The sequence below is a fragment of the Carassius carassius genome, chromosome 2, assembly GCF_963082965.1.
Source record: "Carassius carassius chromosome 2, fCarCar2.1, whole genome shotgun sequence".
Classification (NCBI taxonomy): domain Eukaryota; kingdom Metazoa; phylum Chordata; class Actinopteri; order Cypriniformes; family Cyprinidae; genus Carassius; species Carassius carassius.
Window position 1 is genome coordinate 39,352,341 of NC_081756.1, and position 23,020 is coordinate 39,375,360.

Sequence of the window (23,020 nt, forward strand, 5' to 3'; positions counted from 1 at the left end):
TTTTATGTTTTTAAACTTGATCAACAATTAGACTAAGTGAACAATGAGTCACATATTTAAATTATTTTAAAAATTAATGCCATGATCCTTTTAAAAGTAAAATGAATCTCAGTTACATAGTTGTTTGGTTTTGTTAGTTCTGTATTTTCACTTTTAGAATTTGTTTAAAAACATTTATCTCTTGAATGAAGTATGTTCTCTATTCTTGCATTGTTCAAGTGTTCACATTGTCTTCTGTTTATTTTCCTTAATAACACTGGCTGATGCATCATCATCATCATTCTCAGTTGATATCTTATATACAATACAAATATTATTTTTACACGAACAGAATGTGCCATAGAAGATTTAGTCTGGGTGGATTTTGGTACTTTCATGATTTATTTAACGTTTTATTACAAAAAAATTAAATAAATATTTAACTAATCTGTACTTAAACACTTAAAAAACTACTTAAAACACTTTAAAAAATTATGAAAAATAAAAAAAAATGTATATTATAAAAGTTGCAGTCTTATCTATGTCTTGAATGAACTGTAGGGAGTTGGTCTCATTGGTCAGTTGTGACAAGCTTTTCTCAGTAGTCAGTTCTGTAAGTATGTGTGTGTTTAGCTAAAACTGTTGTCTCCTTATGAGGTCCAAAAGTGGTTGTGTACAGCAGCTCTAAAAATACCTAGGAGGTAGTGCATATATCATGTTGCAGCTAAACCAGTGAGATGTACTTTATGTGAGCAATAAAACCTTTGCTTTTTTTGCAGTTTAGTCTGCAAAATCTAAAAACCCCAAAGGATGGGTGAAACCAGTGTAGCTGGAGCAAAAATGACAGGTATTGTCTGACATGTTTAGACATGTTTTTTTTTTTTGCTGGTGCTTTTACTTGTGTGGTGAGAGCAAAATCTACATCTGTCAGATATAGTGTAATGTTTCATGTGGGTTTGTTGAACTGGTTTGAGCATGAAGTCTAAAGTTAATCTCTGTGTGTTTGTGTATTGAATTTTTCATCAAATGTAAGCTTGTTAAATTGTTTATACTGTCATGCCATTTGTAGTTCATTCATTCATAACATGCCACTGTAGTTTTTCTTATAACAACTTTCTGTAATTTTTACATTTGAATTGATTTCATTTAACAAATGTATGTTTGATGGTTTGATAACTGGTTTTATATATATTAGGGCCTGACTGATATGTTTTTTTTAGTACCAATATTAGGGAGTAAAAAAAACAGATACCGATATATCGGCCGATATTCTTCATGTATATTATAGTACAGTACCAGTCAAAAGTTTGGACACTTTCCCATTCGTGTGTCCAAACATTTGACTGTTACTATATATAGAAAACCGAATATATACATGTGCTGGTCATATAATTAGAATATCATCAAAAAGTTGATTTATATCACTAATTCCATTCATAAAATGAAACTTGTATATTATATTCATTAAATACACAGACTGATATATTTCAAATGTTTATTTCTTAAAATGTTGATGATTATAACTGACAACTAAGGAAAATCCCAAATTAGAAAATTACTTAAGACCAATGCAAAGAAAGGATTTTTAGAAATCTTGGCCAACTGAAAAATATGAACATGAAAAGTATGACCATGTACAGCACTCAATACTTAGTTGGGGCTCCTTTTGCCTGAATTACTGCAGCAATGCGGCATGGAGTCGATCAGTCTGTGGCACTGCTAAGGTTTTATGAGAGCCCAGGTTGCTCTGATAGTGGCCTTCATATCTTCTGCATTGTTGGATCTGGCATATCTCATCTTCCTCTTCACAATACCCCATAGATTTTCTATGGGGTTAAGGTCGGGCGAGTTTGCTGGCCATTTAAGAACAGGGATACCATGGTCCTTAAACCAGGTACTGGAAACTTTGGCGCTGTGTGCAGGTGCCAAGTCCTGTTGGAAAATGAAATCTGCATCTCCATAAAGTGGGTCAGCACCAGGAAGCATGAAGTGCTCTAAAACTTCCTGGTATATGGCTGCGTTAAACTTGGACCTCAGAAAACCCAGTGGACCAACACCAGCAGATGACATGGCACCCCAAACCGTCACTGACTATGGAAACTTTACACCGGACCTCAAGCAACGTGGATTGTGTGCCTCTCCTCTCTTCCTCTAGACTCTGGGATCCTGATTTCCAAAGGAAATGCAAAATTTACTTTCATCAGAGAACATAACTTTGGACCACTCAGCAGCAGTCCAGTCCTTTTTGTCTTTAGCCCAGGTGAGATGCTTCTGACACTGTCTGGTGTTCAAGAGTGGCTTGACACAAGGAATGTGACAGCTGAAACCCATGTCTTGCATACGTGCATACTGTGCGTAGTGGTTCTTGAAGCACTGACTCCAGCTGCAGTACACTCTTTGTGAATCTCCCCCTAATTTTTTAGTGGGTTTTGTTGTTTCACAATCCTCTCCAGGGTCCGGTTATCCCTATCTTTTCCTTCCCTTCAATGCTTCTTTTGAAATGACCTTTTGTGTCTTGCCTTCCTTGTGCATGGTGTCAATGGTCATCTTTTAGACAACTGTCAAGTCAGCAGTCTTCCCCATGATTGTGTAGCCTACAGAACTAGACTGAGAGGCCATTTAAAGGCCTTTGCAGGTGTTTTGAGTTAATTAGCTGATTAGAGTGTGGCACCAGATGTGTCTTCAATATTGAACCTTTTCACAATATTCTAATTTTCTGAGATGGGCCACTCGATCTACAACATTGACATCAGAAAACCGCTCACCCACGTCTGCCATCTGCCCTGTACAGTTAAAACCGGGATTCATCCGTGAAGAGAACACCTCTCCAAAATGCCAGATGCAATCAAATGTGAGCATTTGCCCACTCAAGTTGGTTACGACAACAAACTGCAGTCAGGTCGAGACCCCAATAAGGACAATGAGTATGCAGATGAGCTTCCCTGAGATGGTTTCTGAGAGTTTGTGCAGAAATTCTTTGGTTATGCAAACCTATTGTTGCAGCGGCTATCCGGGTGGCTGGTCACAGACGATCTTGGAGGTGAAGATGCTGGATGTGGAGGTCCTGGGTTGGTGTGGTTACATGTAGTCTGCAGTTGTGAGGCTGGTTGGATGTACTGCCAAATTCTCTGAAACGCCTTTGGAGATGGCTTATGGTAGAGAAATGAACATTCAATTCACTGGCAACAGCTCTGGTGGACATTACTGCAGTCACTAATTGAACACTCCCTCAAAACTTGTGACATCTGTGACACTGTGCTGTGTGACAAAACTGCACATTTCAGAGTGGCATTTTATTGTGGCCAGCCTACGCACACCTTTGCAATAATCATGCTGTCTAAACAGCATCTTGATATGCCACACTTGTGAGGTGGATGGATTATCTCGGCAAAGGAGAAGTGTTCACTAACCCAGATTTAGACAGATTTGTGAACAGTATTTGAGAGAAATAGGCCTTTTGTGTACATAGAAAAAGTATTCGATCTTTGAGTTCATTCCATGAAAAATGGGGGCAAAAACAAAAGTGTTGCATTTATAATATAGTTCAGTATATTTATCAAACCATAGTACCACATTTTTTTTTAATTATTAATGTTCTGAAGATGAATGAAGTTTTTATGGATTTGGAATGAAATGAGGTTAGTAAATGATAACGGGTGAACAAACACTAACATAATATTTATTTTTGTATTTGCTTAACTAGCATTTTTGAAAACCTATTCTGATTCTAATTCTGTATTAAGGTTTTCAGTGTACATTTAGTCTGTATTCAAATTAGAATGATAGCTTCTGAGAGATACAGTATCTTTGAGTATCTCATTCTGTGTACGTGTCTTCTCAGACTCTCCAGGTGGAAATACAGCCATTAAGAATGAAAAAAAGACAGAGGGAAACTCTTTCTTTAGCTGGCTGTTGGTGCTGGCTTTGCTGGGGGCTTGGCTGTCTGTGGGTGTTGTGTGGTTTGACCTTGTTGACTACAACAGTGTGGTTGGTAAGTATTTTTAAAAACAGAAATCTGTTTAGAAATGTAGACTGTTCACTTCTTGGTGAAATTACTATTTTAACACAAATTGAGATTTCTGGTAGGGCTGTGCAAAAAATCGAATGCGATTTTCATGCGCATCTTGTCAGTAAAGGCACTCCTGTGATTAGTAGTATATCTCCAGCACGTGTGTTCAGATCAGGGTTGCCAGGTGTTTAAAACAAAACCTGCCCAATTACTTCTCAAATCTAGCCCAATTGCGTTTCGTTCCAGGGCAATAAAATAAAAAGTTTTTGGTGGGGTTCCCTTGGTAAAATTTGCATTTTAGGGGCCAAACATCACACTATTTGTATCAGGGTCGCTTCGACCCGCTGACATGAAAAACAACCGCAGACTTGGCAACATTGGTTGGTAGTTCACAGAAAATCCTCACATAATCAATTTCAAAATCGCAGGTGATTCTTTGTCGATTTTGAAAGCGATTTTGTGTAGCTTGTCGATGGACTACGGGTCTGTGTAGTAAATAGCGCTCCACCTGAACCAGTGTTGGCAAGTCCACTGTTGTTTTTCATGTCCATGGGTTGAAGTGACCCCGATACCAATAACTGGATGTTTAGCCCCTGAAATGTGAATTTTACCAAGGCAACCCTGCCGAAAAACTTATTTTAACCCCGGGACACAGTTTTTATCAGGGAACCTCATGGAAACGTGATTGGGCTAGTATTGGTCTAGTTTTGAGAAGCAAGTGGGCAGAATTTGTTTTGAAAACCTGGCAACCCTGATCTGAACGCACATGCTGGAGATGTACTTCTAATCACAGGAGCGCCTTTACTGACGAGATGCGCATGAAAATCGCATTCGATTTCTGGCACAGCCTTAATTTCTGGAGTGTTTACAATTTTTTATAATGATGTAAAATTTATGAATGTATGAGATAACCCTTGAGAACATATTTTCTGAAAAAAAGAATTGTCTTTATTTTTTTATTTTATTATTTTCCCTTAATGATAACAAATACAATTCATAGAAAGATTAAGTATAGTAAACATATAGTAAATTATTTTGTTAAAGGGTTGCAAAAAACACTCTTGATTAAAAATAAATGTGTAAATGCTCTTGTACTTGGTATATATATCCTTCATAACTTAATAAGTATTCTGTTCTACCCTTCTTGGCATTGAGTGTGGAAGTTCATAACACATTGTCATATCTGTCCACCTTATTTTTTAATGCAGAAATAAGCTGTTTTCTGTGAATGTGTGAGACCTCCGGTTTATTTGCCCCAGTTGGGAAATAAAGAGAAAAGTGCAGTAAATGGTAAAACTGTTTGCACTACAAACCAGTGTGTTCATAATTAAGAATACATTAAAATAATATGGTAAGACACACCCATTTGCAATATCGAGCAGCAAAACGTCTCGGTTACGTACGTAACCGAGACGTTCCCTATCTGTCGGTCACTACGAGTTATGTCGAACGACATATGGGGTCCTATGGAAAACTCCACAACCTGAACACCGTCACAACCCTGTGGCGCTGCAATTGTCAACAAGCCCTGGCGTGCCACAAAAGCTACGCTTAAGGTCGTAACCTTCCCAAAGCCGCAAATTCACTGACCTTGGTACCGAAGGGGCCAAAGGGAGAGTACATCGCTGCTGGAGAAGGCCACGCTGCTGTTCCGCCCACACAAAGTTAGTTTGGAAGGGATTTCAATCCTGGAGAAAGATTGCTTCAAATCTTCCCTATTTGTTCTTACAGCTTGGCAAGACAATGGGGAAGCAAGTCTTAGGAAAAGGTCCCTACGGAGACCACATCCTACCCGTAGGGAGGTGGCATGTGGAGATACTGATACAGACTGACCCAGGGGGCAGTACTACATATGGAAGGGGTCTCTGAGACAGGTCCTACCTTAGAGTAGGGATGGAACGGCTGCCAGAAGAGACTGACAGAACAGGTCTGTCAAGGGAAGACACGGGTTTGCCAAGAGGGAAACCTTACCGTGGAAGAATACACATATGGGATTACCCGTAGGGAACCAAGCCATATGAACACCTAGCCCAGTACAGGGGCTGACCGGAACTCCGGGCATGCTAACACCAGTACTGGGCCTGGCGACAGACTGCTCCGCCAAGTCTGACTGCCGAGGGTGCTGGAGGATGCTCGACCAGGGTACGCCAACCGGGGAACTCTACTGGGAGAAGAAAAGTGCTCAGATCCCATGTTAGGGGGAATGGCGCAGCAAGCTCGACACCGAGCCAGCCCTTCCCGCCAATTACCTGTTACCCAACACACGGGAAGAAACTGGCTCTACACGGAGGTTGTAAAACCTCGCAAAGGTGTTGGGTGTCGCCCAGCCTGCAGCTCGACAGATGTCTGCCAGAGAGGCGCCGTGCGCCAGCGCAAAGGAGGAGGCCACTGAAGCTCTGGGTGTGGTCCACGTATATGCGAAGCGCTCTTACGGGACACAGCTACGGCAAAGCTGGATCTGCCTCCTCCAGGGGCAGCGCTTGCAGGTTCACCACCTGGTCTCGGTGGTGGGAACCTTGGGCACGTATCCTGGCCGGGGTCTCAGGACAACATGAGAGTAGGCCGGCCCGAACACAAGGCACTCTTCACTTACCGAAAATGGGTCCCCGACCCTCTTGATGGAAGTGAGTGCGATCAGGAGCACTGTCTTGAGAGACAACAACTTAAGCTCGACTGAATCCAGTGGCTCAAAGGGACCCCTCTGTCCCGCCAGGACAATAGAGAGGTCCCAGGAGGGAATCAGGGGTGTCCTAGGAGGATGTAACCTTCTGGCACCCCTCAGGAACCTAACGATCAGGTCATGCCTCCCCAGGGACCGGCTGTCCACTGCATCGTGATGGGCTGTAATGGCAGCCACATACACTTTCAGGGTGGAGAGTGACAGCCCACGCTCCAACCTTTCTTGCAGGAAAGAAAGCACGACTCTGACCGGGCATCTCCGGGGGTCTTCTCGGTGAGAAGAACACCAATTCGTGAACAGACTCCACTTCAGAGCATAGGCCTGCCTCGTAGAAGGAGCTCTAGCCTGAGTGATAGTGTCTACCACCGCTGGGGGCAGATCACTTAGGTCTGCCGCGTCCCGTCCAGAAGCCACACGTGGAGGTTCCAAAGATCTGGACGCGGGTGCCAAATGGTGCCAAGCCCCTGAGAGAGAAGGTCCCTCCTCAGGGGGATGTGCCAGGGAGGGGCTGTCATGAGGAGCATGAGTTCCGAAAACCAGGTCCGGGTGGGCCAGTAAGGCGCAACCAACAGGACCTGTTCCTCGCCCTCCCTGACCTTGCACAGCATCTGTGCGAGCAGGCCCACTGGGGGAAACGCATACTTGCGTAGAGCCCGAGGCCAGCTGTGTGCCAGTGCATCCGTGCCCAGGGGGGCCTGGGACAGGGAATAGTATAGCTGGCAGTGGGAGGACTCGTGGGAATCAAACAGGTCTACCTGGGCTTCCCCAAACCGACTCCAGATCAGCTGGACCATCTGGGGATGGAGTTGCCATTCCCCGAGAAAGGTGAGCTGTCGTGAGAGCGTGTCGGCTGCACGATTGAGCTCCCCCGGGATGTGGATAGCGAGCAGCGACTTTAGCCGCATCTGACTCCAGAGGAGGAGATGACGGGCGAGTTGAGACATGCGACGTGATCGCAGACCGCCTTGTCGGTTGATGTACGAAACAGCCGCAGTGTTGTCCGTGCGGACCAACACGTGCCTGTCTAGCAACAGAGGCTGAAACCACTGTAAGGCTAGATGCACTGCCAGCAACTCCAGACAGTTGATGTGCCAAAGCAGTCGAGGTCCTGTCCAGGACCCTGAAGCTGCCTGCCCATTGCATGTCGCGCCCCAGCCCGTGTTGTCTGTTGTGACAACAACATGCCGGGACACTTGTTGAGGATCCTGACACCCACTTCCCAGAGTGGGGCAAGGGCGCCCTCCGCGAGCTTCGTGAAGACACAGGGGGACAGGGAGAGCCCGAAGGGGTGGACCTTGTACTGCCATGCCTGGCCCTCGAATGCAAACCGCAGAAACGGTCTGTGGCGAGGGAGGATCGAGACATGAAAGTACGCGTCTTTCAGGTCGATCGCTGCAAACCAGTCCTGGGGCTGAACGCATTTGAGAATGCGTTTCTGAGTCAGCATCTTGAACGGGGTGCTTGTGCAGGGCCCGATTCAAGACTCGCAGATCCAGGATAGGTCGAAGGCCACCGCTTTTCTTGGGTACGATGAAGTAAGGGCTGTAAAACCCCATCCTCATCTTCTCCACCCGGCCCTCTTCCGGGGGAAGGAGTGGCTCTGTCTCCGCCAGCTCCTGAAGAGCAGTCTCCCACATCTTCGAGTTGCCTGTGTCAGGGCCGCTTAGTCGTCTTCCTAGAGGACTTCGCAGCCGAAAGTAACACGGGGGGCGCCGCTCTACTGCGCAGGGCTCAACACGTCGGCCTCGAAGAACTCTCAGCACTGGGCGGAGCTGGTGTGGAGGACGCAGGGGGGCGCCCACGGCGACAAGCAGGCTGAGGCACTGACCGCGACGGAATGGTGGCAACCGGAGGATCACGTCGTGGCGAGATGTGCTGTATGGCCTCAGTCTGCTGTTGTTCTGTCAGGAACTGCTGGGCACAGCCCCTGACAGCGTCGCCACACAGGACAGCCTGGGAGATGGGAGTGTCGAGAAAGTGCACTTTGTCAACGTCTCTCATACAGACCAGGCTGAACCAGAAACGACACTACTGGACCACCAGAGTGGACATCGCCTTCCCGAGGGACTGCGTCGTGACTTCCGTCACCCGGAAGGGTGAGGTCAGTCGCCGTGCGCAGCTCCTGCATCACCCTCGGGTTGGTTCTACCCTTGTGCATTTGTTAAAGCCTTGGCTTGGTGAGTTTGCAGGATAGCCATGGCATGCAGAGCAGAGGCAGCTTGGCCCGCCGCACTGTAAGCCTTGGCAGCGAGAGCAGCCGACAGCTTAGAGCAGAGAAGCTCTCACTGTCATCTTCAAATCTCCCAGAGCACTAGCCGGCGATCCTCTGCTCGTGGCAGAGAAACCGGAACGCTTCCCGACACAGCAGATGAATGGCTTTGTGGAGTATAACAGCTTTCATACAACCACTCGGCTCCGAAGCAAAAATCTAATGAGTGGATGCACCTGTTGCCCTATTTATACCCGTTGGCACGGGGAGTGGCTCAGGTATGTTAAATCCACTAGCCAATTTTCATTGGTGTTTTCTCTTAAACTCAGAGATGATTGGCCTCCCAAGTGAGACCCCCATATGTTGTTCGACATAACTCGTAGTGACCGTCAGATAGGGAACAAGCTGTTTTGTACAGCTAAAAATAGATGGAAGTGGATGACACCAGAAGCCAGACACCTTAAATTTACAAATGGCTAGGAATAAGGATAGAAATGCGGAAAATTATGTAAGAAATAAGGATAGAGATGCGGAAAACTCGGACAGAATTGTGGAATCCAAAAGTGGAATTTACTGTATAATGCGGAATGTCACAGAATTTGTCAAATACTGAAGCGAGTGATTGCAGCATTTCCTGTCTCACTAAATGAGGACATAAATACATAGACAACATCTCCAGAACAGGTCTGAGAGTACTTCATAAGCATTTTACAGATTCATTTAAAGTCACAATATTTAATTAAACTTTTTTTATTAAAATATCTAAAAACCACTAGAACAGTTATATTTTGCTGAGCTTGTGTACTTGCATTATCCCAATGTTTTGAAGATTGTTTAAATCCAGAGAAATAAGCTATTTTAACTAGTGACTAGTCCACAGTGTCTTTGTCACCTGCCAATGGCATCATAACCCCTCAATTTCCAAGGTTTTGTTTTGTAGAAAACATATGGAAACACCAAAGCTTCTAATATGTTAAGCGTTTTAATAGACCAGTGACAACCGCAAAAAGTAGCATTATAACAGAACTTTCAAGCGTATCTAGTGTGATAAAACAGCACTTCTTTTATCCCCACAAACACATGAACAGAAGGAGCGAAAGCAGTCTACTGTGGCATAATAAAAGCGCCGCTGCTCATTCAGCGACCTCGTTTCGCTTCGGTGGCTTTCAGCCTCACCCTCAGACCTCAACTTCCATGATTTCACATTCAGTCACGGCATCATCAAACTACGCTACATAGTCAAGTCAAGTCATTGACCTTTATTTATATAGTGCTTTAAACAAAATACATTGTGTCAAAGCAACTGAACAACATTCATTAGGAAAACAGTGTGTCAATAATGCAAAATGATAGTTAAAGGCAGTTCATCATTGAATTCACTGATGTCATCTCTGTTCAGTTAAATAGTTGTCTGTGCATTTATTTGCAATCAAGTCAACGATATCGCTGTAGATGAAGTGACCCCAACTAAGCAAGCCAGAGGCGACAGCGGCAAGGAACCGAAACTCCATCGGTGACAGAATGGAGAAAAAATCCTTGGGAGAAACCAGGCTCAGTTGGGGGGCCAGTTCTCCTCTGACCAGACGAAACCAGTAGTTCAATTCCAGGCTGCAGCAAAGTCAGATTGTGCAGAAGAATCATCTGTTTCCTGCGGTCTTGTCCTGGTGGTCCTCTGAGACAAGGTCTTTACAGGGGATCTGTTTCTGGGGCTCTAGTTGTCCTGGTCTCGGCTGTCTTTCAGGGCAGTAGAGGTCCTTTCTAGGTGCTGATCCACCATCTGGTCTGGATACGTACTGGATCCGGGTGACTGTAGTGACCCTCTGATCTGGATACAGACTGGATCTGGTGCCTACGGTGACCTCGGAATAAGAGAGAAACAGACAAATATTAGCATAGATGCCATTCTTCTAATGATGTAGCAAGTACATTGGGTGTTATGGGAAGTGTTTCCAGTTCCGGTTAACCTAATTAATGCAGCCTAAAAATCCTTTAACGGATTTGGATATTAAAAGCATATTAGTATGTTATGTGTAAGCCAGGTTAAAGAGATGGGTCTTTAATCTAGATTTAATCTGCAAGAGTGTGTCTGCCTCCCGAACAATGTTAGGTAGGTTATTCCAGAGTTTAGGCGCCAAATAGGAAAAGGATCTGCTGCCCGCAGTTGATTTTGATATTCTAGGTATTATCAAATTGCCTGAGTTTTGAGAACGTAGCGGACGTAGAGGATTATAATGTAAAAGGAGCTCATTCAAATACTGAGGTGCAAAACCATTCAGAGCTTTATAAGTAATAAGCAATATTTTAAAATCTATACGATGTTTGATAGGGAGCCAGTGCAGTGTTGACAGGACCGGGCTAATATGGTCATACTTCCTGTTTACTAAGCGTGCAGAACAACCACCCAATAAAGCATTACAATAATCTAACCTTGAGGTCATAAATGCATGGATTAACATTTCTGCATTTGACATTGAGAGCATAGGCCGTAATTTAGATATATTTTTGAGATGGAAAAATGCAGTTTTACAAATGCTAGAAACGTGGCTTTCTAAGGAAAGATTGCGATCAAATAGCACACCTAGGTTCCTAACTGATGACGAAGAATTGACAGAGCAACCATCAAGTATTAGACAGTGTTCTACGTTATTACAAGCAGAGTTTTTAGGTCCTATAATTAACACCTCTGTTTTTTCAGAATTTAGAAGTAAGAAATTACTCGTCATCCAGTTTTTTATATCGACTATGCAATCCATTAGTTTTTCAAATTGGTGTGTTTCACCGGGCCGCGAAGAAATATAGAGCTGAGTATCATCATAACAGTGAAAGCTAACACCATGTTTCCTGATGATATCTCCCAAGGGCCTTGTACTGAGCCTTGAGGTACTCCATACTGCACTTGTGATCGATATGATACATCTTCATTCACTGCTACGTACTGATGGCGGTCATATAAGTACGATTTAAACCATGCTAATGCACTTCCATTGATGCCAACAAAGTGTTCAAGTCTATGCAAAAGAATGTTGTGGTCAATTGTGTCAAACGCAGCACTAAGATCCAATAAAACTAATAGAGAGATACACCCACGATCAGATGATAAGAGCAGATCATTTGTAACTTTAAGGAGAGCAGTCTCAGTACTATGATACGGTCTAAATCCTGACTGGAAATCCTCACATACACCATTTTTCTCTAAGAAGGAATATAATTGTGAGAATACCACCTTTTCTAGTATATTGGACAGAAAAGGAAGATTCGAGATTGGTCTATAATTAACTAGTTCTTTGGGGTCAAGTTGTGGTTTTTTGATGAGAGGCTTAATAACAGCCAGTTTGAATTAATAAGAGGAAGAGGATCTATGACTTCTGGAAGCACCTCTTTTAGGAGCTTAGATGGTATAGGGTCTAACATACATGTTGTTGGTTTAGATGATTTAACAAGTTTATACAATTCTTCCTCTCCTATAGTAGAGAATGAGTGGAACTGTTCCTCAGGAGCTCTATAGTGCACTGTCTGATGTGATACTGTAGCTGACGGCTGAATGGTTGCAATTTTATCTCTAATAGTATCGATTTTAGAAGTAAAGTAGTTCATAAAGTCATTACTGCTGTGGTGTTGGGAAATGTCAACACTTGTTGAGGCTTTATTTTTCGTTAATTTAGCCACTCTATTGAATAAATACCTGGGGTTATATTTGTTTTCTTCTAAAAGAGAAGAAAAGTAATCGGATCTAGCAGTTTTAATGCTTTTCTGTAGGATAGGTTACTTTCCCGCCAAGCAATACGAAATACCTCTAGTTTTGTTTTCCTCCAGCTGCGCTCCATTTTTCGGGCTGGTCTCTTTAGGGTGCGAGTATGCTCATTATACCATGGTGTCAAACTGTTTTCCTTAACCTTCCTTAAGCGTAAAGGAGCAACTGTATTTAAAGCACTAGAAAAGAGAGAGTCCATAGTTTCTGTTACATCATCAAGTTGTTCTGAGGTTTTGGATATGCTAAGGAATTTGGATACATCAGGAAGATAACTTAAAAAGCAGTCTTTTGTGTTAGAAGTGATGGTTCTTCCATACTTGTAACAAGAAGTAGAATTTACAATTTTGGCTATATGAAGTTTGCACAGAACTAAATAATGATCTGAGATATCATAACTTGTCTGAATAATTTCAACACTATCAACATCAATTCCATATGACAGTATTAAATCTAGAGTATGATTTCGACAATGAGTAGGTCCTGAAACGTGTTGTCTAACCCGACTTTTAGACGCGGCTCATGTTTATAACAGTAATCTTGGGGGGTGGACTCATTTAAAATAATGTAATCATCAGGTTTTAGCCAGGTTTCTTTCAAACAGAGTACATCTATATTATGATCAGTGATCATATTATTTACGAAAAGTGTTTTCGTAGAAAGGGATCTGATATTCAATAAGCCAAGCTTTATCATTTGTTTATCCATATTGCATTTGTTTTTTATTTGTTGAACCTCAATTAAATTGTTAATCTTAACTTGGTTTGGACATTTTTTTAATTTTCTAGTTCGGGGAACAGACACAGTCTCTATAGTGTGATATCTAGGTGAAAGAGTCTCTATGTGCTGAGAATTAACTGACCTCTGTGACGGGAGGCAGCTAGCAGACGGTCAGTTTAGCCAGTCTGTCTGCTTCCTGACCTGGGCCCCAGTTAGTCAAGTATAAACTCTAAGACTATTTGCCATATTTCTAGAGAGAAGAGTGGCGCCACCCCAGGAGGGATGAAGACCATCAGTCTTTGTTTATTTTGAATTTGCGCCCTCTAGAGTCGACCAATTAGATATTAAGCCTTTAAGTAAAACTACCATCATATCATATACACACTGAAATTTAAAGGTATACAGCAACCCATCAAAATAAACATTTGGTTTAATATTGTGCCAAAAATATATTACTTTTTTTGGTAGAAATGTATGTAATACTATTACTACTACTGCTAAAATTATTAAATCTTATTTTTTTAAAGGAAAAATAAAACAAAGATATTCTTCCATATGTTTTAGAAAATAGTAAATCCCCTTCGCCTCTACAAAAAAATGTCTCTACAAAAAAAATACTGCTTGTGGATTGTTTTTCAGTTTTCATTAAGAGCACCGCATTTTTTAGTCACTGAGCATTTGTTTCACACTAAATGTTGTGTGCTCTGCATTTATTTTTTCTCACCGCTGGGAGTCGAAGAATGTACAACTTCTATTCAACTGGGTTAATTCAGCACTAATCACTGTCAATTTTCAGTCAGCTAACTAATCACAGTGAAGGTGGGTCGAAACTAATACAACACAGACCAAACCATGCTTGTACGACAGAACACCAGTGTAGAATTTATTTATTGCTTGTCTCTGAGTATTCATGTCTTCACCAGATGGAATTCCTGGACTACCACAATATTGTTATGAAAAAAGAATGCTTGGAGAAACATGTGTCTGCCATATTATTACTTTAGCAGATATTCCGTATCATAGTAGTTGAAAACTGTGGTGCAGAAGCATTTTTCAGATGGCTAAAGATGCTTTGGTGGACACATGGCCTTAGGGTTGGGTGAAATCCACAGAAGGTTTTACTACGTAAGAATAGGGTTTTATATATATATAAGACCTCTTTTTCTTTTTTTTTAATGTAGTATTTACTACAAACTTTTCCACTTCTTGTCAGAATCAGGCACTTCTGTCGATCACAGAGAGTGTAAATATTGATTATCACAGCTTGGCTGATTAAAACTTCGAATTAAATGGTAGGACCGGTAATCGTACAAACACAAGGTTGGATAGAGAAAGTCATAAACCATAAATTAAACTAGTTATTCTAGCTATTTCTCATAATAACATGACAGACAAATTTAACAGTTTTTTTTCAGTCTTTGATTTTTTTTGAAGGAGACTGATAACAGAGAGTTCACACCCATCAAGTAAAGCTTCTTATTGTTCAAACCAGAGATGTACACTGTGAATTCATGCTCAGTGTGAATGGGCCTTAACAACCTCATTATTCATTGTAGGTGTACAAGACCGACAAAAGCACAAACAGGGTTTTAGGCAAGAAATTATGTTTGGAAATGCATTTGGTTTACAGTGTTAATGTGTTGGACCCTGTTTGCTCTGCATCTTTACTTGTTTGTTTCACAAGTCTTTTATCCTTGCTCAACGAAAGGTGCTCTTGAAGGAGTATATGATGCTGATGGCGATGGAGACTCTAATGTAGAAGATGCCAAAGTTTTGTTGGGTGAGTGGAATTTATGTGTATTTATTTGTGTATGTTACTTTTTTCCTGCATCACTGACTGAGGTGACACACACACACACACACACACACACACACAAAGTCTGGTTCACTATCCCTGTAGGGACTCCCCATAGGTGTTATGTTTTTTATATGTACAAACTGTATTTTGCATCGCCCTACACCTACACCTACCCCTCACAGAAAACTGTGTGCATTTTTACAATCTAATTTCTGTATGATTTATAAGCTTCTGTACCCATGGGGACCTCAATTTAGGACCCAACCGTGCAAGTCCCCATGAGTTGGTGTGTATTCAAGTTTAAGTTCCCACCAGTATAGAAAAACCTGTACACATGCACACACACTTTTTTCAGACTTAAGATAACTAATTGGTCTTAACAAGCTTTTCCTGTGCCACTATATTTTAATGTGACGGTAGTAGACTCCTCCGCTATGTCTCAAATGCAGAAGTGTGTCTGCATTTGAGGTTTCCTGTCATTTGATAATGTGAGCAAATACTTAGCATTAAAACTATTTATTTTAGTGTTAGTAAGACTGGTGTCTCATAGCTCATCGTTTGTTTCTCTTTTATTAATTCTTTCTCGGTTATAAACTTTATTTATAGTTCTGACACGTTCAGAATAATCACTAGCAATTGATGTGCCAGATTTGTTACCTTGGTAGTGAGCAGTAAGCTTTGTCTCATTAAATAACGGATGAAACATTGTCTAACTCAGACCTGTTTCACATTATCTCCACAAACGCAGGGCCATTTATTGAAAATTACTTTAATCAAATTTATTTATTTTTTATTATTATTATTATGGAAGTTGAGAGAGTCACCTGTTTATTGACCTGGAAATAGTTTTTTCCACTAAACCTGCACATAATTATATGCTTTCTACAGCAAACACACATTGCATAGTTGAGTGACTCCACAAATTATCCTGGTTTGCAAGCTTCACACTAATTTGCTTCCTGAATGGGTTCTTACAATCTTTGAATAAAATCAAGTTGTTGTTTTTTTTTAAGTCAGGTAAGTGTAAAGTGCTTGTCTTATATGCAGTGGTTAATAACTGCTGTAGTGTTTTCTTGTGGTAGTTAGCATTTATTTATCTTTCTATGTGTGTACATACATGCATTTCTATTTATAGGTATCATTCTTATAACTTTATCTCCTTCAGAGAATGCTACTAAGGAAAAAACCTTAAGAAAAAATATCACAATGGAGGGAGACCGTATCCAAGCAGGCCATTCCAAGCATACATGTAAAGACATTTTGTGGCTATCACAGCCACTTGTACCTAAGTTTTATATTTGTCGATTGTGTTTGCTTGCACTGGAAAAGCTGCAAAAAGATGTAGTTTTTGTTACACTGGCATGTTGAAACGTATCCATTGGTTTGTTGTTTGAGGTCTTTGAGGATGCATTTTGTTCTGACTTGGCTCTTGGCAACCAAGATTGACTGAAGTTTTGGTTAAAAAAACTTTTCAAATTGACAATTTAATGGTTATTTGTAACCGCAAAACAAAATTAATTTACTTCAATTTTAAAATGATTGAATTCATGTTTAAAATATGATGTAAATGTATTTTATGAATAAATACAATTAGTTTTTTTTCAGAATGATTAAAAAGTATTTGGTGAATAGATTAAGAAAAGCAATTAAAATTATTAATCAATTTATTATTATTGTTTTATTTAGCTGCATTTTTAAACATACGTGAATTTGGTTTTAAAAATTCTGTCAATGTGAAATTTTTTTTTTTTTCTGTTGCTTTTTAATTAATATAATGATCATTTCTGTTTTTTATAATCAACACTTTCGGTCATTCTTTTTTTTAAGTGGCACTATTTGTCCTCCATGAAATTGTTGGCTGATGCATCACTTTGTAGATCCCGGCATGGTTCACTCTTTGTTCCAACATTTTTATAGAGAAATACATCTGTGTGTAATGCAATGTGCTTCAACAATATTGGCTGTCACAACAGAAATGAAAACATTTTAATTTGCACAAAGTACTTGTACTCATCTTGTACGTGTACGCATTAGGGCTGGTCGGAATACCATTTTCTGAGCTTCAAAGCTTCGGTAGTAAACACTGAATATTCGGAGGAAGGGGGCTGAACATATTCTTCTCTTTAACACTGTCTACACTGGACGCAAGCAGCGCCAAAATGCAATAAAAACTATTAAGCTGTCTACACTGGATGCGCTGCAGCAAATTTCCAACAGTAAACTGCTGCTGCGTTCTGTTTATGATGAACTGACACAAATTTCTAAATATTTTCATACATGTGAAAGTTGTTGAACTGAATTGACACTATTGAGCGATAGTTGATTATAACAATAACTAAAATTAACAGATTAATCAACCAATAGTTTTTAAAATGAATACTGAATGAAAACAAATACAACACTTCAAGTAAAATAGTACTGAGGTTTATTACAAAAAAAAAAACAAACAAAAAAAAACCCTATTGGACAAAATTTAGTGTAAAGTTAAATATTAATATTTTAATTATACAGTGATCATTTGCATTAATGATAACAAATAACAACTTTAATATTTAACAACTTTTGAAAGTTTAAAGAACTATAAAATTGAAAAATGTATTACAAAAAGTTTAATGTTGAGAAAAATTTAGCAATCTAACAATAAACAATATTTCTACAGCATTTATTATCCTTAGTGTTACAAACGGACTCTTACTGTCATGCTTAAAGATGGCCATCTTTAAATATCACAAAGACCACAGCATTGAAATAACGTACGTAGGTATATTGTGCACATATATTCTTAAATTATTTTAATTCTATTTAAGTAAACTTAATGATTATATAATCAAAATAACAAAACGTATGCAGTGAGGATAAAAAATAACTAAAATCAGATGCATTACTTAACCCTCTGGAGTCTAAGGGTATTTTTGGGGCCTGGAGAAGTTTTATCATGCCCTGACATATGTGCTTTTTTCAGTTTCTTATAAATATCTAAATGGGTAAAGTCTAATCTCACTGTAATCAGCACAAACTGGGCTATAATAATATGTGAGCAGCATGTATGTACATGATTGTGTTTTTGAGAAAAAAAAAAATGTTATGCGTGGTTAGTGAAAAACTAAAAATGTTAAAACACTTGAATAAGGCAATAAAACACATACAGAACAATGGTTCCCGGGATTTTTGAGAACTGGAGCTTGTAGCCTAGAATTTTTCTTTCTAAATTATGTGAAAATCATCTTGTTTACTCACTTACAGAAAACAATATATTGATTTACATTTTTTAAGACACTTTTTGTTGGTAAAATTCATATGTGAGTAGGCGTCAACCTTTAATGAATATCATTGTGATTTACACCTGAGAAGACAAAGGCCTGCATAATGAGCTGCATAATGAGCCTTTAAGTCAGCTTGTGTCACTGAGAGGGAGGAGTTACAAGAAAGAATGTGAGGAAAAAATAAATCTATATAATTTTATGTTTGTAGTTTATTTAGAATATATTTAATTATCCCACAACATAATTTAATATCCACTTGGAGGAGCAGTTAAACAGTTTATTAGGAACAATCAGAGCTGACTTTCAAACAATTTTTTTTGCATCATTACTCCAGTCACACAATCCTTCAGAAATCCTTTTAACAATCGTATTTTCTACAAAAAAAAAAAAAAAACATTTATTGTTATTATTATCATCATCATTATTATTATTATTATTATTATTAATGTTGAAAATAGCTGAGAATATTTTTCAGGTTTTTTAGGGGGAATAAATTTAAAGAACAGCATTGTTTTTACATTTGTTAGTAATCTTTATTTGTTAAATTTATATTATTTACATCAAGCTTTTGAATTGTATAGTATTGTTATTGAAACTTCATAATATTTCACTTGATTATACATTTAGTCAGGAATTATAGTTTGGAAAAAGTCTAACTAGTAAAATGTTTACACATTATGTGAAAACTAGCACAAGTATATAAATAAATAAAAAGAGACTTACTCATTTTTATGATCTCTGCTGAATAACGTGCTTCATTCTTTTTTTCTAAAGAAATCCATTTCTCAAATCCTCAACCACATCACATCTTTTGGGGGTGAATAATGTCTTATTTCTCTCATCGCGAAGCAAACAGTAAAATAAAAACTTGAAGAACAGTCTGGCTGCTTTTTCTTCTGTTATGGGCGTATTCAAGCCGCGCGCTTCAGTTTGAATCTGAATAGCGCGTTCAGCGCGGGGGCGTGGTCACATTAGATATAACGAAGGGAGACGTGAAAAACGGACATCGCGTTGTTTTCATATGGATTACTTTATCACAGAATATTTGTTTTCGGCGGCTTGTTTCGTTTAAAAGTAGACATGTCAAGCTTTCTATAGATATATCTCTCATGTCTCTTCGTTGAGTATTCACGGAGTTACAGTTCATTTTAATGACGTGTTTGTAAATGAAGATCACCACAGACAAAGGCTGCAGACAGCACACCTTGTTTGTTATCTTTATTTTATAAGTTCACAAAGTTTTGTTGTTATTATGTCTGTATCCAAAAAAAAAAAACCCTTTACAGATTCGATTGATGTATTGATCTTATCTGTACGATTAAAACTGAAAGTGTAAGTTATTTTCGGGGTCATCAGGAGAAAATGACGTGTTTATGTTGCTGCATGAACGTATCAGTTTGCTTTCTAATGTCACCAGCTTTATGCATAAAATCAAATGCATAAAAACAACCAATCTGGATATAAACTATTGTAAATAGATGGTAACAATTGTGACATTTAAACATTGTTTTTTTCCCCACATTGTTTCAACCGTTTGAGGTAGGCTACTGCTAGCATCCTTTTAACTTTCACTGTAATAATTCTGTTGTTCTTCACTAGTGCAGCATTTGGTCAACTAATTAATGGTGCAATGTGTAATATTTTTGAGAATCTGTTTATAGAAATGCAATGTAAAATACAAAAAGTATGTTTTCAGTGGTTGGTAAATTTAGGGCTGCCCCCGACTAAAGATTTTTCTTGTTCGACTAGTAGGGATGTAACGATTCAACTCACAATTTTACTTGATTCTCGATTTGATCTCAAGATTTAATTCATACTTTTTTTTTTATTGATTATTGATTTATTTTTTATAAAATTAGATTTAAGACAAATTATTAATTAAACGTCCTTTTATTATTGCTTGGACAAAATGCTGTACGTTTCTTTGTGAAATTGAAATTACACTATAATACTGATATAATTGCATACTATTGCTCTTTTGTTGATTTGATTGCTTTTATTGTCCTTTATTTGTAAGTTGCTTTGGATAAAAGTATCTGCTAAATTACAAAATTTAAATATAGTGTAAATGTAAATAACAAAACTAAATTGAAATTTTAAAACAAGCCCCAAATAAAATAAATAAAACAAATAATATACATTTCTTTAACCACTGCATTTTAATCAAGATCAAAAGAAAGATGCTACATGCATGCAACATGCAGCAGTTTTTAATCTAAATAAGATTGTGTAATTTCGAAATTTGAAGAAAAACACAGAATGGTCTGACTTCAGTTTTGTTGAAACTTTACATAAAAAATAACTGCATGCAACAAAAACAGTGGACGACCTGAATGAGACACAGATTCCCTCTATGCCAGCAGGTGACGCTTAAAGCATTTCCTTGGTCTCCACTGTAAACAGAGCAGCACTGCACTTATGAACTTTAATATGCATTATACAGAGGCAAGATAAAAATAAAATAAATAAAAAATCAAAACTTTTCTAAAGAAAGTTCCCATCTGATTACATTCATATAAATTCCTACCCATAAATAAATCACGATTTGTGTAGCATCTCAATTTGAATCGTCACATACTTGGAATCGATTTTCAACCAGCTGGCGGTTAATCATTACATCCCTATTGTCTAGTAGTCGTTCGTCTTAAAGGGATAGTTCACCCAAAAATGAAAATTATGTCATTAATAATTAATAGTACACTTAATTTACTTCCCGAACACAGAACTGTGTGGCAGATTGCGGGAGGTGGGAGGTGTTAATCACAATGTCAGCTTATCATTGTGATGCCTGTCAGCAATCAGCGATGGACGATTGCATCGTCTATCGGCTCAACCCTACTTCAGTATCAATATTTTATGATTTACCATAACAAATAGTAATTAAATTATTTATCATTATTTCATATTAAAAGATAAATAATTAGAAAGTGATGACAGGAATGCACAAAACAACAACATTACGGAGAAAAATATTGATAAAACCTTGTATGTTTCTGTCACATTTCTTTAGAAAGAATGAACATTTATATAAATTTTCCATGATGCATGTAATCTGAGGAGGTTTGACCGCCATCCTTTCTCACTGTACTGTTATCCTTTCAGCCAAAGCAACAGAAGAAGTTCACTCACAGAAAATCTGAGTTACACGGAGTATATGAAATTTATGACATATTTGGATGTACAAATCGGGTTTAAACAAAAACGCATGGAAGAGGCAGAAATATTAAACCAAATATATGTAAATACACAATTATAATCTGATATATATACATTTATTGTTAACCTAACTGAGACTTGCTATAGCACTTATATATAATTGCTCTTTTTGTTGTTTTTGATTGCTTCCACTGTCCTCATCTGTAAGTCGCTTTGGATAAAAGCGTCTGCTAAATGTAATGTATATAATTTGTCTAAGTTCTTCAAGCGATCTCTGGTAATTTCATAAGCATAACGAGTTTTTACTGTATGTTACCATGTAGCCTTAAGTATAGTGTATAATACATCTCTGCCTAATTTTGTGATCAGAATTCCCATCGAGTTGCAATCATAAGTTAATTCAGGCAGTCGCTGTTGTCTGAAAGATAGTTTTGCCATTAAAATGTTTTAAATGTCTTAAAATGTCGATGCTAGTTGATTCTTTGATTATGAAAAAATGGGAAATAAACAGTCTGTCTCTAACTCGGATAAATGCTCCGTTTTGGACCAAGGTATTTGGTCGACTGAAAATCCCTGGCCATTGGCCCCATTGATGCCATGATGAGGCACGATCAAGCATCGGAAGTGACGGTGAAAACGCAACTGGACTTGGCATACACTTGCAAGCTCACTTTTGGTTTAACAGTGGAAACACAGATAATGATTCCGTCTCTAGAGTTTGCTCTTGTACTGTATAATGACAACGGACCTTTGAGAAAAAAAAATTATGCAGATGTGCCTTGCTGATAAGACGAATAGGTCACAATGTACTCAGGGTGTGCTAGCAATAAAATCACATAAACAGTGTGGTCTTTCTTGAAGAGAACTTTTGCCTGAATGATGTTTTGGATCGCTGCATTTAATTAGAGAATGCACTTGCGATAGAGTCAACAGTTACTAACGCATGCAGCAATGGCAACCTCCCCCATGTCATAATGCCTAACCTTTAAGGCGTTTTATGTACTTAGGGGGCAATTTTGGCCTACAAGTAATAAAAATGAAAGTAAAATGCACAAATATCATTAAGATACATATGTTTCTGAATAAATAAAGCAGTGATTGATGTCATAAAATCACAAGTTTTGATTTAAAGGTCAAAAGCTAAAGCTGACATGAATAAAAATAACAAACTTGAACCTTGAAAATGAAATAATTTAACCGTGTTCCTGTGGTTCAGTGGTAGAGCACTGAATGCACTGTAAATCACTAAATCTGCTAAATGCGTAAATGTAATGACTCACCTTCTAGGTTTTAATAATGCATTGACCAGTTCTTTACCCAATTCCAGTGATGCACACTAGTTAATGCAGACCAATATTTTGCCCCTTCTAAAACCCAGTAACATAACCATGGTAGTACGTCTTCTGACAAGAATAATTTTCCAAAAGTTCTGAAAGTCTTTTTATTTTTATTTTTACA

At 38.9% G+C, this 23,020-nt stretch overlaps 1 protein-coding gene across 6 annotated transcripts in view; it reads left to right on the forward strand.

Moving 5' to 3' along the window:
* The first annotated feature begins 670 nt into the window (after positions 1-670).
* The window catches only part of LOC132109576 (calponin homology domain-containing protein DDB_G0272472-like), a 28,077-nt gene continuing 5,727 nt past the window's right edge, over positions 671-23,020 (forward strand). For all 6 annotated transcript variants that reach the window (XM_059515767.1, XM_059515785.1, XM_059515813.1 and 3 more), the window contains exons 1-3: positions 671-826; positions 3,821-3,970; positions 15,054-15,125. In XM_059515767.1, coding sequence (XP_059371750.1) covers positions 790-826; positions 3,821-3,970; positions 15,054-15,125 — 259 coding nt within the window. In that variant the 5' untranslated portion in view covers positions 671-789. The remainder of the gene's footprint in view (positions 827-3,820; positions 3,971-15,053; positions 15,126-23,020) is intronic.